The sequence below is a fragment of the Vombatus ursinus genome, unplaced genomic scaffold (genome assembly GCF_900497805.2).
Source record: "Vombatus ursinus unplaced genomic scaffold, bare-nosed wombat genome assembly UNPS02009918.1, whole genome shotgun sequence".
In the NCBI taxonomy this organism is placed as follows: Eukaryota; Metazoa; Chordata; class Mammalia; order Diprotodontia; family Vombatidae; genus Vombatus; species Vombatus ursinus.
In genome coordinates, this window is record NW_020949696.1 from 254,640 (window position 1) to 268,500 (window position 13,861).

General features: G+C 49.5%; 1 protein-coding gene across 4 annotated transcripts in view; it reads left to right on the forward strand.

Moving 5' to 3' along the window:
- The first annotated feature begins 867 nt into the window (after positions 1–867).
- NCLN (nicalin) overlaps positions 868–13,861 on the forward strand; it is a 41,176-nt gene continuing 28,182 nt past the window's right edge. For all 4 annotated transcript variants that reach the window (XM_027853245.1, XM_027853246.1, XM_027853243.1 and 1 more), the window contains exons 1-2: positions 868–1,072; positions 11,047–11,237. In XM_027853245.1, coding sequence (XP_027709046.1) covers positions 889–1,072; positions 11,047–11,237 — 375 coding nt within the window. In that variant the 5' untranslated portion in view covers positions 868–888. The remainder of the gene's footprint in view (positions 1,073–11,046; positions 11,238–13,861) is intronic.

Genomic DNA, 13,861 nt, shown 5'->3' on the forward strand with positions numbered 1-13,861 from the left:
TGTTTTGGAGGACAGCACTTTGTCAACAGCAAAAGGAAGTAAAAAAAAATTATTATAGGATCATAGATTTAGGGAATGGAAGAAAAGAAACAAGCATTTATTAAGTGCCTACTGTGTGTTAATGCTTTACAAATATCTGATTTGATCCTCAAAACAAGTCTGGAAGGTAGGTACTGTTATTATCTCCATATTACAGATGGGGAAACTGAGGCAGGAAGAGGCGAAGTGGCTTGCCGTGGGTCACGCTGCTAGGAAGTGTCTGAGGTCGTATTTGAACTCAGGTCTTTACTGGACTGCAGGCCCAGTGCTCTATCCACTTTGCCAACTAGATGCCTCATCTGGTCCAACCCCTTCATTTTGCAGGGGAGGAAACTGAGGCCCACAGAGACTAAGCGACTTGCCCGAGGTTACACAATTAACTAGCAGAGCTGAGTCAAACCCAAACGCCACGTGGGCCCTCGCTCCCCGGCGCCTCTTCCCCAAATCCTAAAATTAAACGTTTTAAATTGCTCTCTTGGGGCCGGCTGACCCAGCCATCTTGGCCAACGAGACTACATCTCCCAACTGTGTTTGCACCAGCTGTCAACGCTTCGCCCCTCCCTACGGCCACCGTCGGCCCGGAGGACTACGACTCCCATAAGGCTGAGCGCGCCCTGAGAACGCGTTCTTTCCCCAGTGCCGCTAAGACTACATTTCCCAGGAGGTAGAGCGGCAGCGGCGGCGGGGGTGTACGCGGCGCTGCCTGAAAGACCCTAGGGCTGTCCATGCCGCTGTGCTGCCGGCGGATCAGGAGTCCGAGCTTCGGGAGCACAAGCCCGAGTCGTCGCCGCCGTCCGTGTCCCTGCCGGAGCGCCGCCGACCGCGGGCCGCCCCTGCCCGGCCGCCAGGATGCTGGAGGAGGCGGGCGAGGTGCTGGAGAACATGCTGAAGGCCTCGTGCCTGCCCCTCAGCTTCATCGTCTTCCTGCCCGCCGTGCTGCTGCTCGTGGCGCCGCCGCTGCCCACCGCCGACGCGGCGCACGAGTTCACCGTCTACCGCATGCAGCAGTACGACCTGCAGGGCCAGGCTTACGGTAAGTCCTCCCCCGCCGCCGCCGTCCCGGCCAACCCGGCCCGCGCTCCCGCCCCTCCCCCCCTCGGCGCGACCCCATGCGCGGCCCGGCCCCCGCGCGTCCGCGACACCCCCCCCCGCCCCCCGCCAGTGTGAGTGTGTGTGAGAATGCGTGTGTGCCGCGCCCGGAGCGCGACCCTGCCGTGCCCGCGGGCCTCGGACCCGGTGTTAGAGCCAGGCCCCCTCCCCCTCCCCTGCCCTAGAGCTGGGGCCCCTCCCCCGCCCCCCTCAGTCCTAGCGCTTGGCCCCCGCTCTCTGTATCTCCCCCTCCCCTGCCTTAGACCTGGGGCTTTCCCCTCCCCATCTTGTCTGCCAGCTCAGCCTTGCCCCTGGCCTTAAGGCAGACTGACTGCAGCACTCTCCAGCCTCAAGCCAAGCCTGTGCCCACCCGTTCCTTCTGGCCCTCGGATGGAGCCCTACCAGGACTAACCGTTAGGAGTGGGACCCCAGTCTCCCCCTATCCCTGGGTCTGGGGGCCGGCCTCCCCCATTTCCCTGGAGCCTGATCCCCTGGCCCTGAGCTTGAGTCAGTCTGCTGCCTTCCTCCTCTGATCCCTGTCCGTGTGACCCATGGCCTCTTCTGGGGGGTCTTCCAGTCGGGGGGCTCCTTGCCCACAAGCCTCACCGTGCCCCAGTATCGGATACTGTCCCAGACTAACCCTTTCCCCTTTTTTCTCCTGTGTCCAGGGGTCTTCCTGTGCCTCCAGCTCAGCCCAGTCTGGCTTCTCTGCTGCCCCCTCCCCTTCCAGCTCAGTCCTGCCCATTTCTGACTGGCCCCTGCTTCTGGGCCTGGTCAGCCCTCAGTCTTGCCTTTGAGCGGCCCCTTAGCGATTTGGCCTCAAACCTTATCTTATCTCTCCCCACTGCTGGTGAGCCCTGTCCTCAAGCCCTGCTCTTCTGGGGCTCACCTGTCTGGGACTTGGGAGCTCAGAACATTGCCAGGGACCCTGGTGGAGTCACCTAGTCCTCCATCCTGTCTGTAGGCCCCATTCCTGCCTTAAAAGCCCCCATGTAGGGACTGGGTCAGACCTGTCCTGAGACTGCTGGTTCCTCCTTCCCCTTTGCCTTCTGCCCCCATTCTCCAAAGATGCTCTATTTTCTATGGGCCTGTTTCCCTCAGGCTCACTCTCCTATCTTCTTCTCTCAGAGTTAATTTCTTTCTTACAACCCGCTTATGTACCTGCCTCTTCCCCCCCCCATCACCTTTCATTTCCCTACAGACTTTCCCAGTTTTCCTGGGCTTCTCTCCTGGAGGCATTTGGAGGCTGTCACTCTTTTGCTTTAGGATTCCAGCTTCTCCCTAAGCTTGGGAGCAGCCCTGCTCTCAGGGGCATGGGGGTCCTTCCCACTGTTGTCTCCCAGATAGTCTAAATTGCTGGTGGCCCTTCCCAACCCCTCCCCCCATACCAGTTTCTTTGGGGATAGGGGAAGGCTTGGACAGTTGGTAGTGACAGGCTTTTGAATCTGCAGAGCATGTGTGCCTAGAAGAATTTATGTGTGATGGCATGTGTGCTGTGTTGGTGCATGATGTGTGCCGCTTTCCTTCCCCTCATCGTACATGGGCTGGAATCTGTACTGGAGAGAGAGAGAGACAGAGAGTGAGAGTGTGTGTGTGTGTATATGTGTATGTGTTTGTCTTGGGCCACCAGGAATCCATGGGGAAAGCCTAGGGTTTAAATTTCTGGTTCTGCCATTTGCTAGGTATTTAACCTTGGGCAACTGTTCAGCCTTAGTTTTCGCATGTTTTTAAAAAAAAAAAAGGCTATTAACCCTTGCACCTCCAAACTGCTGCCCTATGTATGATATCGGTAATGGTGGCTTACATTTATGTAGCATGTTCGAGGGTGCAGGGTGCTTTCTTCACAGTAACCCTGGGAGGCAAGTGCTACCTTCATTTTACAAGTGAAGAAACTGAGGCCCAGAAAGAGAAACACCAGTCAATGTCACACAGCCCAGGAAGTCTCCTGGCCCCAGTACCAGTACTTGTGCAGTGATCCAGCAGCTGCTGGGGGAAAGCCTAGCGGTGGCTACAGATCCCATCAGTCCCCTGCTACGCCTTCACAGACCAGCTAACATGGGGTAGTGGAATTCCTCTGTGACCCTGGGCCTCAGTTTCTTCATCTGTAAAACAAAGAGGGTACACTGGAGGATTTCCAAGGCCCCTTCTATCTCTTAATCCTCTCCTTTCAGCGTGGACTTTGGGTATCTGGTTGGCCTGGCCTGGAGTGGCCTTTGGGGAAGAACTGTGGGACATGCAGTGGTCCTGGTGGAATGACTCTGCAACCCGGGGCCCTGGATTCAGCGCTTCCTGCCTTTGTGCCTTTGGACGAGTCACTGACCCTCCCCTTCATCTCTAATGAAGGTGTCAGACTCCCTGGCTCATGAGGGCCCTTGCTGCACTGGGACCTTAAGCCAGGCACGGTTAGAGGGACTGATTCCTCCTGGTTACCTCAAAGATTTGGAACTCTCTCCCCTTTAGCATCAGCTGCTCCAAGTCAGTGCCCTTCACTATTTGGAGACTTTCTTCCTTCAACTCCTGAGGTTGGGTTTTGCCAGCCTTAGGCCCCTGCCATTACCTTGTTTCTTGGCCTGGGGAAACGAACCCCGGGGAAGAAGCAGTATGTTTTTCTGGGCTCTGCTTAATTGGGCCTCATGGGAGACTCCACAGCCCCAGTCTGGGAACTTCTATTCCTCTCGGGGAATGGGGTCCTGGGGTTGGATTATGTTTCCTCCCCCTGGGACCAGGCCGTTTCGCTTGACAGCCTGACAGCCTCTCTTCCCTCTCCTCTTTCCTTCTCCCTCCCCCATTTGTATAGACTCCTCTCTGGCAGTCTGCTTTGCGTCTTTTTCTCAATCAGCCCCTTGGCCCCACGGGCAGCCCATTCCCTGGGAGACTCCAAAGTTTGGATCATGGTTGAATTCAGCAAACCTTCATTAATAAGGGCCTCCCGTGTATGTGTGAGGCCATCTGCCAGGTGCTGGGGCTGCAGAAGTTTGTCTGGCCGTAGTGTTGAGGGCAGAAGGCTGCATTGGCCTCTGCTGGTATCCCCAGATGTCCCTGCCCTCCTTGTCTTCTGCTGATCACATAAGCCCTGAGCTCTGGTGCTGTATGTGTAACTGGAGGAATTTGGGGTGTGCTAGGGAGAGGCGTCTGGGGGAAGGTGTGTCTGTTGGTCTAAAGCCCCCGGGATAGGGGATAGTGTCTGGTTCCTCTTTCTTGCTCTTCTGACCGGGGCCCTCCTATCTTGACTCAGACTGAGGAGAGTAGAGGAAATGTTGAAAGGTGGTTATCTGCGTAGGGCGTCTCCCATCCTTGGAGACGAGAGCAACTCGAGAAATGTCCTGATGGTGTAAGCCTGGACCTGGTGTGGAGGTTTGAGTCAGGCCATGGTGGCCTCGCCTATCAAGTGAGAGGAGGGCTTGCTCCCTGCCCGCTCTGCAGCTGGGGGCCTCTGATTGAGCCAGGTTTGTGCCCAAGCCCAGCTCCTGAATAGAGCCAGTTCTTGGCTTCTTGAATGGCTTCTCAAGGTTGCTTTCTTTGCTACCTTTCCCCCATTCACCTCCTACCCATTTCTAGGTCAGAGTATATTTCATCTTGGATTGTTAGATGGAGTTCAAGGTTCAGCATGAGCTGAGATGTTTGATTAGACCTGGAGGGAGGCAGGCGAAATGGGCGGGGACTTGGGCTGGACTCTGAGTCAGAAGACCCAGATGTAAATCCACGTCCTCTCCCTCCATTGCTCCATGATTTTAGGCAGATCCTTTCCTCTGGCTGGGCCTCAGTTTCCCCATTCATAATATGTCACGTTTGGACTTGAGCTCTTAAGGGCCCTTGAAGCTGGAAGATTCTGAGATAAATACCATCCATGCACTGTCTGGTGCCTGTGGTGGCCCACGGAGTTTGTTGAGAAATTTGTTCAGATGCCGAGCCCTTTAAGAGTAGCTTGTAAGGAAGATTGTGTTTCCAGATAAATAAGGGGAGTCAAATACTGCCATGTTGAGAGTTTGGGACTTGTCATAGCCAAATTATGGTAATGGTTATACTTGTCTGTATGATTTTTTAAAAAAATTAGTGCTCTTCATTTGTTAAGCAAATAACGTGTAGTTTAAAACCTTGTTCTTGGACTTGCAGGGCAGTGGTGGGCTTGGGGACAGTCAGTCACCTTGGGCTGGGAACATTCTCTCAGATACTGGCTGAATGACCATACGCAAACTGCCCTTTTACGGCTCTGGATCTCAGTTTCTCCATAAGTAACGATGATAGATTTTTAAAATTCTCTGTTATTATAAACCTGACAAATAAGATTTTTCTGTTTTTGAACACAAGCGGAAAAAGATTGCATATAAAACTGCAAATCTTGGTGTAATGATTATAATGAATGATTATTCCTATTTCTATAGCCCTGTGGAGGCAGGATAGAAAGCTGACTTTGAAACCAGGAAGACCTGGGTTCAAATCCTGATTTGGACCCATCCTGGCTGAGCCTGGTTGAGGTGACAGGATTGACTTGCATTCCAGGCAGGCTTTAAGCTCAGCAGGTAGAGGGCCAGGCACTGGGTGGTATTTGTTGATGGGGGATTTGGACGGTTGTCAGGGCAAGGTGATGTCAGATCCCCCTTTGCTTCTGGCGTTCTATTTATCTTTGCTGTCATTGTGCCCAGAACACGGCTGGCTTCCCGGTGAGCTCTTGGCAAATCCAGCTGGCCAAGTGCTGATAGCCTCTTTACTCATGAACTCCTTTGAAAAGCACCACGTCAATTCTTTCCTCTCACCCCCTCCAAGTTCTTGCAATTAATATTTCATAGAATTGTTTTTCGGGACTCCTTTTCTCCAAGTGAAGTGTTCCTTCTCGTCGTCCCTGGGGTTTGCTAATGCTTGCCTTTTCTGTCTGTTGGGAGGCCAGCTGGTTTCTAATGTCAAGGCTTTGGTTGGCTGCAGAGGTTTGTCCCAAACCCAGAGTGACTGCCAGGGGCTGCCAACAGCAGATCATCTAAAGGGGGCCTGACTGAAAACATCCTTTCTCCCTGTTTGTTCCCTGGGAAGAGAGTGAATGGGTAGCACGTAGAAGGAGAGAGAATAATAATGAAGAATCCTGGGTCTGCGGCCCAGCACACTTACTGCTTTGCACATGATAGACACTTAATGAGTGTTCTCAAATTGACCAGTTTTACCCCCTCACACCTATCAGAGTGGCTAATATGACAAAACAGAAAAATGTTGCTTATTGGAGGGGATGTGGGGAAACTGGGACACTAATACATTGTTAATGGAGTTGTGAACCCATCCAGCCATTCTGGAGAGCAATTTGGAACTGTGCCCAGAGGGCTATAAAACTGCATACCCTTTGATCCAAAAATACTAGTGCTAGGTCTATGTCCCAAAGACATCCAAAACAAAGGAAAAGGACCTAGTTGTACAAAAACATTTATAGCAGCTTTGTGTGGTGGCTAAAAATTGGAAATCAAAGGGATGCCCATCAATTGGGGAATGGCTAAACAAGCTGTGGTATATGATTGCAATGGAATATTAATGTGTTACAAAAGTGACAAGCAGGATGATTTCAGAAAAACCTGGAAAGACTTAGATGAACTGTTACATAGGGAAGTGAACAGAACCAGGAGAATGTTGTACACAGTAACAGATAAAGAACTTAGCTGTTCAGAGCAATACAATGATCCAAGTTTTGATTGAGGACTTAGAGGTTCACATGTGGCCTCCAGGCCACAGATTCCCTGCCCCTGATCGAAGACAATCCCAAAGAACTAATGATGAAGCCTACTGTCTGTCTCCAGAGAAAGATCTGATATTGATTGAATACAGACTGAAGCATGCTATTTTTCACTTTTGTCTTCCTGTATAAAATGACTAATATGGAAATGTTTTACATAATTGCAAATGTATAACCTATATCTGATTGCTTACCTCTCTCAAGGAGGGGAGGGAGGGATCAAATTTGGAACTCAAAACTTTAAATAAAAATGTTTTAAAAATTGGGGGAAAAATTGACTTGTTTTAGTGTTTTAAAGTGTACAAAATTACCTTCTTCCACAACAGCCTTGGGAATACTGAATACAAGTATTACTTCCCTTTTGGAAGATGTGTAAACTGAGGCTCAGAGACTTGACTGTGGCCATATTGCTGTTATTAATGCTGATTTAAAAAACATTTTTACAAGGATTATCTCTCCTACTGCTTCCCCTTTCCCCACAATTGAATATTTTTAAAAAAGCCATCGTAACAAATATACATAGTCTGGTAAAAATTCCCATATTGATCACGTCCAAAGATGCATGCCACATTCTCCATTTTAAAGCCCGTCACCTCTCTGTAACAAGGTAGGTCTTCTGTCTCATCTTAGTTTTCTGGATCAGTGGTTTACTGTTGAATTGATCAGAATTCTTAAGTATTTGAAAGTTGTCTTTCTCTATAATGTTGTCATGTAAATTGTTCTAATTCTGCTCCTTTCACTTTGTACCAGTTCGTAGAGATCGTTTCAGTTTCCTCTGAATCTGTCCTTCATTTCTTTTGGCCCCATTGTATTCCATTTCATTCATATACTGTAATTTGGTTCGCCATCTCCCAGTAGGAGAGCAGCCTTTTAGTTTCCAGTTTTTAGCTACTACAAAAAAAAGCTGCTATAAATATTTCTGTGTATGTGGGTCCTTTTCCTTTTTCTTTGACTTCTTTGGGGTATAGACCTAATAGTGATTTTGCTGGTCAAAGGGTAGGCAGAGTTAAGTAACCTGGGGCAGAGTTCCAAATGGCTTTCCAGAATGGCTGGACCAGTTATGGCTCCCCCAGCAGTGCATTAGTGTGCTTGTTTTCTTGCAGGTCCTCCAACATTGATCATGTTCTTTTGTCATCTTCCTTCATCTTTGTGAGGTGGCACCTCAGAGTCATCTCTCAGATTTCTTTCTTAACTTTATTTTTTTTTTTTAGCCTTAAGATTTAAACCCAGCTCTCCTAATTCCTGCATTGTCTCTCTAAAGTGAGTACATGTCTATGAAATTCAGGGGTTTGGAGTGAACAATCTCTAAATTCTTTTGCAGCTCTAATATTTTATGACTCAGTTGTGATTTTCAAAAGTTTCAAGAGATAATTTCTGGGTAATTAGTCATTTTATTAATAATGCTTGCATTTTAATAAAAGAGTAGATAATAAAAGAGGTCAGGGGTACTCTGGAATGCCAAAGACAGTCATGGCTGCCAGCTCACAGTTTATATGCCCTTGGAAAAATGGGTGTTCCTGGGGGGGGGCAATCAACTCTGATTGTTTAATAATTAATGAGAGAATGAATATTACAATGAGATGTGGGCTCAGTATCATGAGGGGCAGAGAGAGTGGCATCATATCACTCTTGGACAAAGAGACTCTCTCTCCCCCCAGACCACCCCCAGCTTTGGGGAGTCTAATCAAAGAATTTATCCCCATCCAAACCCGAAGAACACAATGGGCTTCCCCACCTTAGATTAAATTCCTTATAAGGTTGAGGGGGGTCTGACTAGGATTGAGGAGAGTTTATTCAATCTCATTATCAGTTATGTCCTTCAAGAGACTGAACATTGAAATGAGGACTATAGAAAAAGGGGAACTCTGCATCTCCCCAAGTTATTAATAATCATTTCTCTCACATTGTAGTAAGCATTAAGGAATCTGAGGATTTGGAATTCAGTAGAGGAGACTAACATGGAATTAGGAAAAGGAATTGAAGACTGAAACACTTAAAAAAATCATTTTGGCCTTCCCTGTACGTGTGTTCGTCTCTACGAGGAGGGAGTAAAAGTGAAGGACAGTGAATGCTATTTAGTGGTAGCTCTAGCAGTCATCCCACCCTGATGCTGGTGCTCAGCGTTAGCCTGAATGGCTCGTTAATGTCTAGCATAAAAACACTTAAAGGCAAACCTGCCCTCCTTTGAAGTTGTGAAGAGAGTAGCTCTTTCCTGATTGGCCTTGGGAATTAATAGCAACAGCTAAGGTGCAAATGGTTTTATCTTGGCATTTTTGCTTGTAGCGAGCTATTGCCAACTGTTTGTGTTAGCTCGGCCTTGTCAACCAAACAGACACGAGCACTAATGCCTAGCTGTAGGTCTGGGTTGTGTTGCATCTGTTTGCAGTGTCCCTAACTGTAATATCCTCGAGGAAGAGATTTTACCCTAATTCACGGATCAACCATAGCTTATCAAAACTGGAAGGGCACTTAGAAATCATTAAGTCCAACCATCTTAGTTTTACCAGTAAGGAAACTGAGGCCCAGAGCAGCCGGGGCGGGGAGGGGGGGCGGGCTTGCCCAAGGTTAACAGCAGGTTAAGTTGATGACGGAATGAGACATCTCAAACTCAGCGTGTCCCAAACTGAACTTACCTTTCTCCTCAAACCTCTGAAAGGCATCACTAGTCTTCTAGACTTCCAGGGATGTACTCTTGGCATTAATCTCACCTCTTCATGCTCCCTCACCCCAGGTACCCAATTAGCTGCTAAATCCTGTCTTGTCTGCTTTCTCATCTTTTTCACCCAGCCCCTCCTCTCCACTGCAGCAGCCGCTACCTTGGTCCAGGCTGCCGTCACTTCTCACCTAGATTTTTGCAACACCCTCATTGAGGCGGGTCAAGGCTGTCTCCCTGCCTCAAGTCTCTCTCTGCTGCAGCCTATCAGATTCGACCCCTTGACTCTCCTACGTCATTTTTCAGTTGTGTCCGACTCTTCGTGACCCTATTTGGGGTTTTCTTGGCAAAGGTACTGAATTTTACAGAGGAGGAAACTGAGACAAACAGGGTGAAGTGACTTGCCTAGGGTCACGCAGCCAGTGAGTGTCTGAGGCCAGATTGAACTCATGAAGATGAGTCTTCTTGATTCCACGCTCAGTGCTCTATTCACTGGGCCACCCAGCTCTCTATAGCTTTTAAAACCATATAAACTTTCCCCAAATTAATTTTTAAAAAATTTAAATTTTCAGTTCCAAATACGCTCCCTCCCTCTCCCCTTCCCCTGCTCATTGAGAAGGCAAGAAATATGAAGCCCATTATACATATGAAGTCATGTAAAACATTTCTACATTAGCCATGTTCTGAAAAAAAAAAGGAGCAAAAAAATAGATAAAGAGAAAAAATATTCTTCAGTCTGTACTCTGAGTCCATCAGTTTTCAGTCTGCAGGTGGATAACATTGTATATCATGAGTCCTTTGGAGTTGTGGTGGCTCATTGTGTTGAACAGAGTTATTAAGCCTTTCACAGTTCATCTTTACATTATTGCTGCTGTTGTAATCAATGTTCTGGTTTTCTCACTTGGCATCAGTTCATCCAAATTCTACCCAGGTGTTTCTGAAACTCTACCCCTCCTCATTTCTGACAGCGCAATACATCCATCTAACCTGACTTTTCAGCTTCATTGGACAGAATTCCTTTTCTCGGACTCTGCCTTCCAGCCAGACTGACCTTTTTTCTGGTCCTTACGCAGGACAGTCCTCTCAGTCCCTGGGCCTTTGTGCTGGCCAATTGCTTCTTCCAGGAGTAATCCCTCTCTTCCTTTGAGATGCAGTTCAGGCACCATCTTCTGCATGAAACTTTTCCTGATCCTCCAAATGCTCCCAAATACCCTTGTATTTAACTGTTTGGTATGTACCTGTATTCACTCAATATTTGTGGTGTATATATTTATAGGTGTCCTCGTCTCCCCTTTGAGAATGTTAGCCTCTTTCAAGTAGGGGTTGTTTCATTTTTGGTACTTATATGTCTTAGCACCTAACTTGGTGTATGGCACATACATAGTAGGTGCTTCATCAATCTAGCTGCTTGATTCATTCACACCCGGGACTTCTGGCTTCCAAGTAGTCCCACTCAACTTGTCCAGGCCACTGGATCCTATTCCTCCGTGCGATCCCTAGGATGGGAGAGCTTCTTCAGCGGCTGAGGGCTCCTCTGCTTTCTCCCTTCTCACAGGCACCCGGAATGCAGTGCTCAACACGGAGGCGAGGACGGTGGAGGCGGATGTGCTGAGCCGCCGCTGCGTCATGATGCGGCTGGTGGATTTCTCCTATGAGCAGTACCAGAAAGCCCTCAGGCAGTCGGCCGGGGCTGTGGTCATCATCCTCCCTCGGGCCATGGCTGCTGTGCCGCAGGACGTCATCCGAGTATGTACTGTCACCGACACCCCACGGCTCCTTCCTCTCCTGTCCCCCCGCTGCCTCGGCCACACTCGGCCCCACGCTCAGCTCCCAGGTTTGATCAGCAGTGCTTGTCGGGAGACCACGCTAGGACTCTGCAGACTGGGCTTCTAAACCTGCTTCTGTCACTCACCAGCTGGGGGACCCGGGGCAGCACGTCCTTTTTAGCTCGATGGGTCTCAGTTTCCCCATCTGTAAAATGATAGAATTGGATTGAATGGCCTCTTGAGCATTTAGCAGTTCTTTGATCCTGTGCCTTGGGCATTAATCCCTCTTCTTGTCACCCTTGATCCCTGTTCGTCTTCCCTGCTCTCCTCTTCATTTCCATGCCCCGCAGTGGCTCCATGTGGGTCCTTTCTCTGCTAGTATAGTCAGTCAACAGCAAGGATTTATTAAGTCAGTTAATAAGCATTTATTAAGCACCTACCGTGTGCCAGGCACTGTGCTGGGGAGATATGTAGAGAGGCAAAAAACAGTCCTTGTTCTTGTGTGACTCCCCCTCCCCCTCACAGTCTAAAGGGAGATTGGGAGAAGCTTACGTAGAAGGCAGGATTTAAGCTGGGACCTGAAGGAAGCCAGGCAGCAGAAACAGGGAGGGAGACAATTGCAAGTGAGGGAGCAGCCCATGAAAATGCCTAGTCAGGAGATGGGCCTTGTTCCAGGACCTGCCAGGAGGTCAGTGTCACCGGACTGCAGAGTGGGACGGGGCCAAACAGGGTTTTGTGTTTGATTCTGGAGGTGACAGGGAGACGGTGGAGTTGATTGAGTAGGGGAGTGATGTGGTTGTATGTGTGCTTGAGGAAAATCACTTCAGTGGCTGATGGAAGATGGATGGGAGTGAGGGGGGGCTTGTGGTGGGCAGCCCCCCGTAGTTAGGAGGCCACATTTGAACTCAGGTCTTCCTGACTCTCGGTCTAGTGATCTATCTACTATGTCACCCAAGGACGACACCACGGTGGCATTTCTTTAGCCCTTTAAAGCTTGCAATTCACCTGACATGTTATCTCACTTGATCCTCAAAATAACCTTAGCAGTAGGTCTTGGGACCTGAAGAGACTGAAGGACCAGGAGATCAGGGTAACTGGGGAGGCCTCGGTGTGCACTTTGATGCCCCTGGTATAAGAGAGGAAGACTATGGGCCGGGTAATGGACTCCTTGAGCACAGTGCCTGGCACCGGGGTGGCGGTGTCAGAGGAGACAAGGAGAGATGCTATTAAGGTCAGATCGGCAGGCCTTGAGAGCAGAGAGTGACACCTAGGCTGTTGGCTGGGATGACTGTGCCGGTGCTGGAGGTGGAAGGACAAAAGAGGAGCCCTCCTCTGCCTGCAGGGAGCTTATGTTCTCCCAGGGGAGAGAACATAGGCACCTCTCATGCAGGGTGATTTGCAGGGGCAGTCTAGGGGATCAGGAAAGGCCTTCTGGAGGCCAGTGCTTGAGCTGAGCTTTGAGGGAGACTAGGGATTCTGTGACATGGAGGTGAGAAGGCATGGGGTGTGGGGGGAGATACTGGTGCACGGAATGGAAAGGAGAGATTTTGTATGGTGTGTCATCCACAAGGTTGGTGTGTAGTGTAGGAGATAAGGGGGGGTCGTGTACAATAAGACTGGAAAGGCAAGACAGTCGTTTGAGGGGCTGGTCACAGTCAGGGAGGGTCTTTTAAGGAGAAGAGAGACTTGGATGTGAATGGAGGCATCAGAGAATCAGACGGTGGATGAGCAGAAGCCAGGGGTTAGAGGGGCATTGTGGAGAAGAGGACAGGGAGAGGGTGGGCCCTGACCAGAAGGACGGCTTCTCTTCTCTTGTCTCCAGTTGAGACATCCACGTGGCATCTTGCCATTTCTCCTGCCCCTCTGGTTTGCCTCACGGGGACCAGCACCCTCTAGTTAGGCCCCGTGGACCCTCTGCTGTAGAATGGTTGAGCTTTGCCAATGGGTCAGTGCTTGTCTTGGACCATGCAGGCACCCCGCCGTTTGATGCTGAGTATGTCCTGGTCTGCCCTCCCCTCTTTATTTTGACTCTGGCCCTGGAAACAGTAATCAGATCAGTACTGCCATTGCTTTTGGAAAGGGCCAGACAGTCACTTGCCCTCCTGGTCCATGCCAGACCTCCCTTTCCTGGCCACTTCTTGTCTTGTCTCCCCTGTTAAATGTAAGCTCCTTGAGGGCAGGGGATGGCTCACTTATTTATATCCCTAGCATCCAGCACAGTGCCTGGTACATAGAAGGCACTTAATGCTTTTTTCATTCATTCACATTTCCCATCCTCATCCTGGTGGCAGTGGTCTGCCTGCCTGCAGGCCATTTGTCCTCTTTTCTCAATTATTGATCAAGATTTTTTAAAGTGCTTCCTGTGTGCCATGCACCGTGCTTAAGGAGTTCCTTTCCTGGCCTGTAGTCTTCAGTCTCTTCAGGTCCAGGACCTACTGCTAAGGTTATTTTGAGGATCAAGTGAGATAACGTCAGGTGAACTGTGAGCTTTGAAGGGCTATAGAAATGCCACCATGATGTCCTTGGGTGACGTAGTAGATAGATCACTAGACCTCGAGTCAAGAAGATCTGAGTTCAAATGTGGCCTCAGGCACACACTAGCCA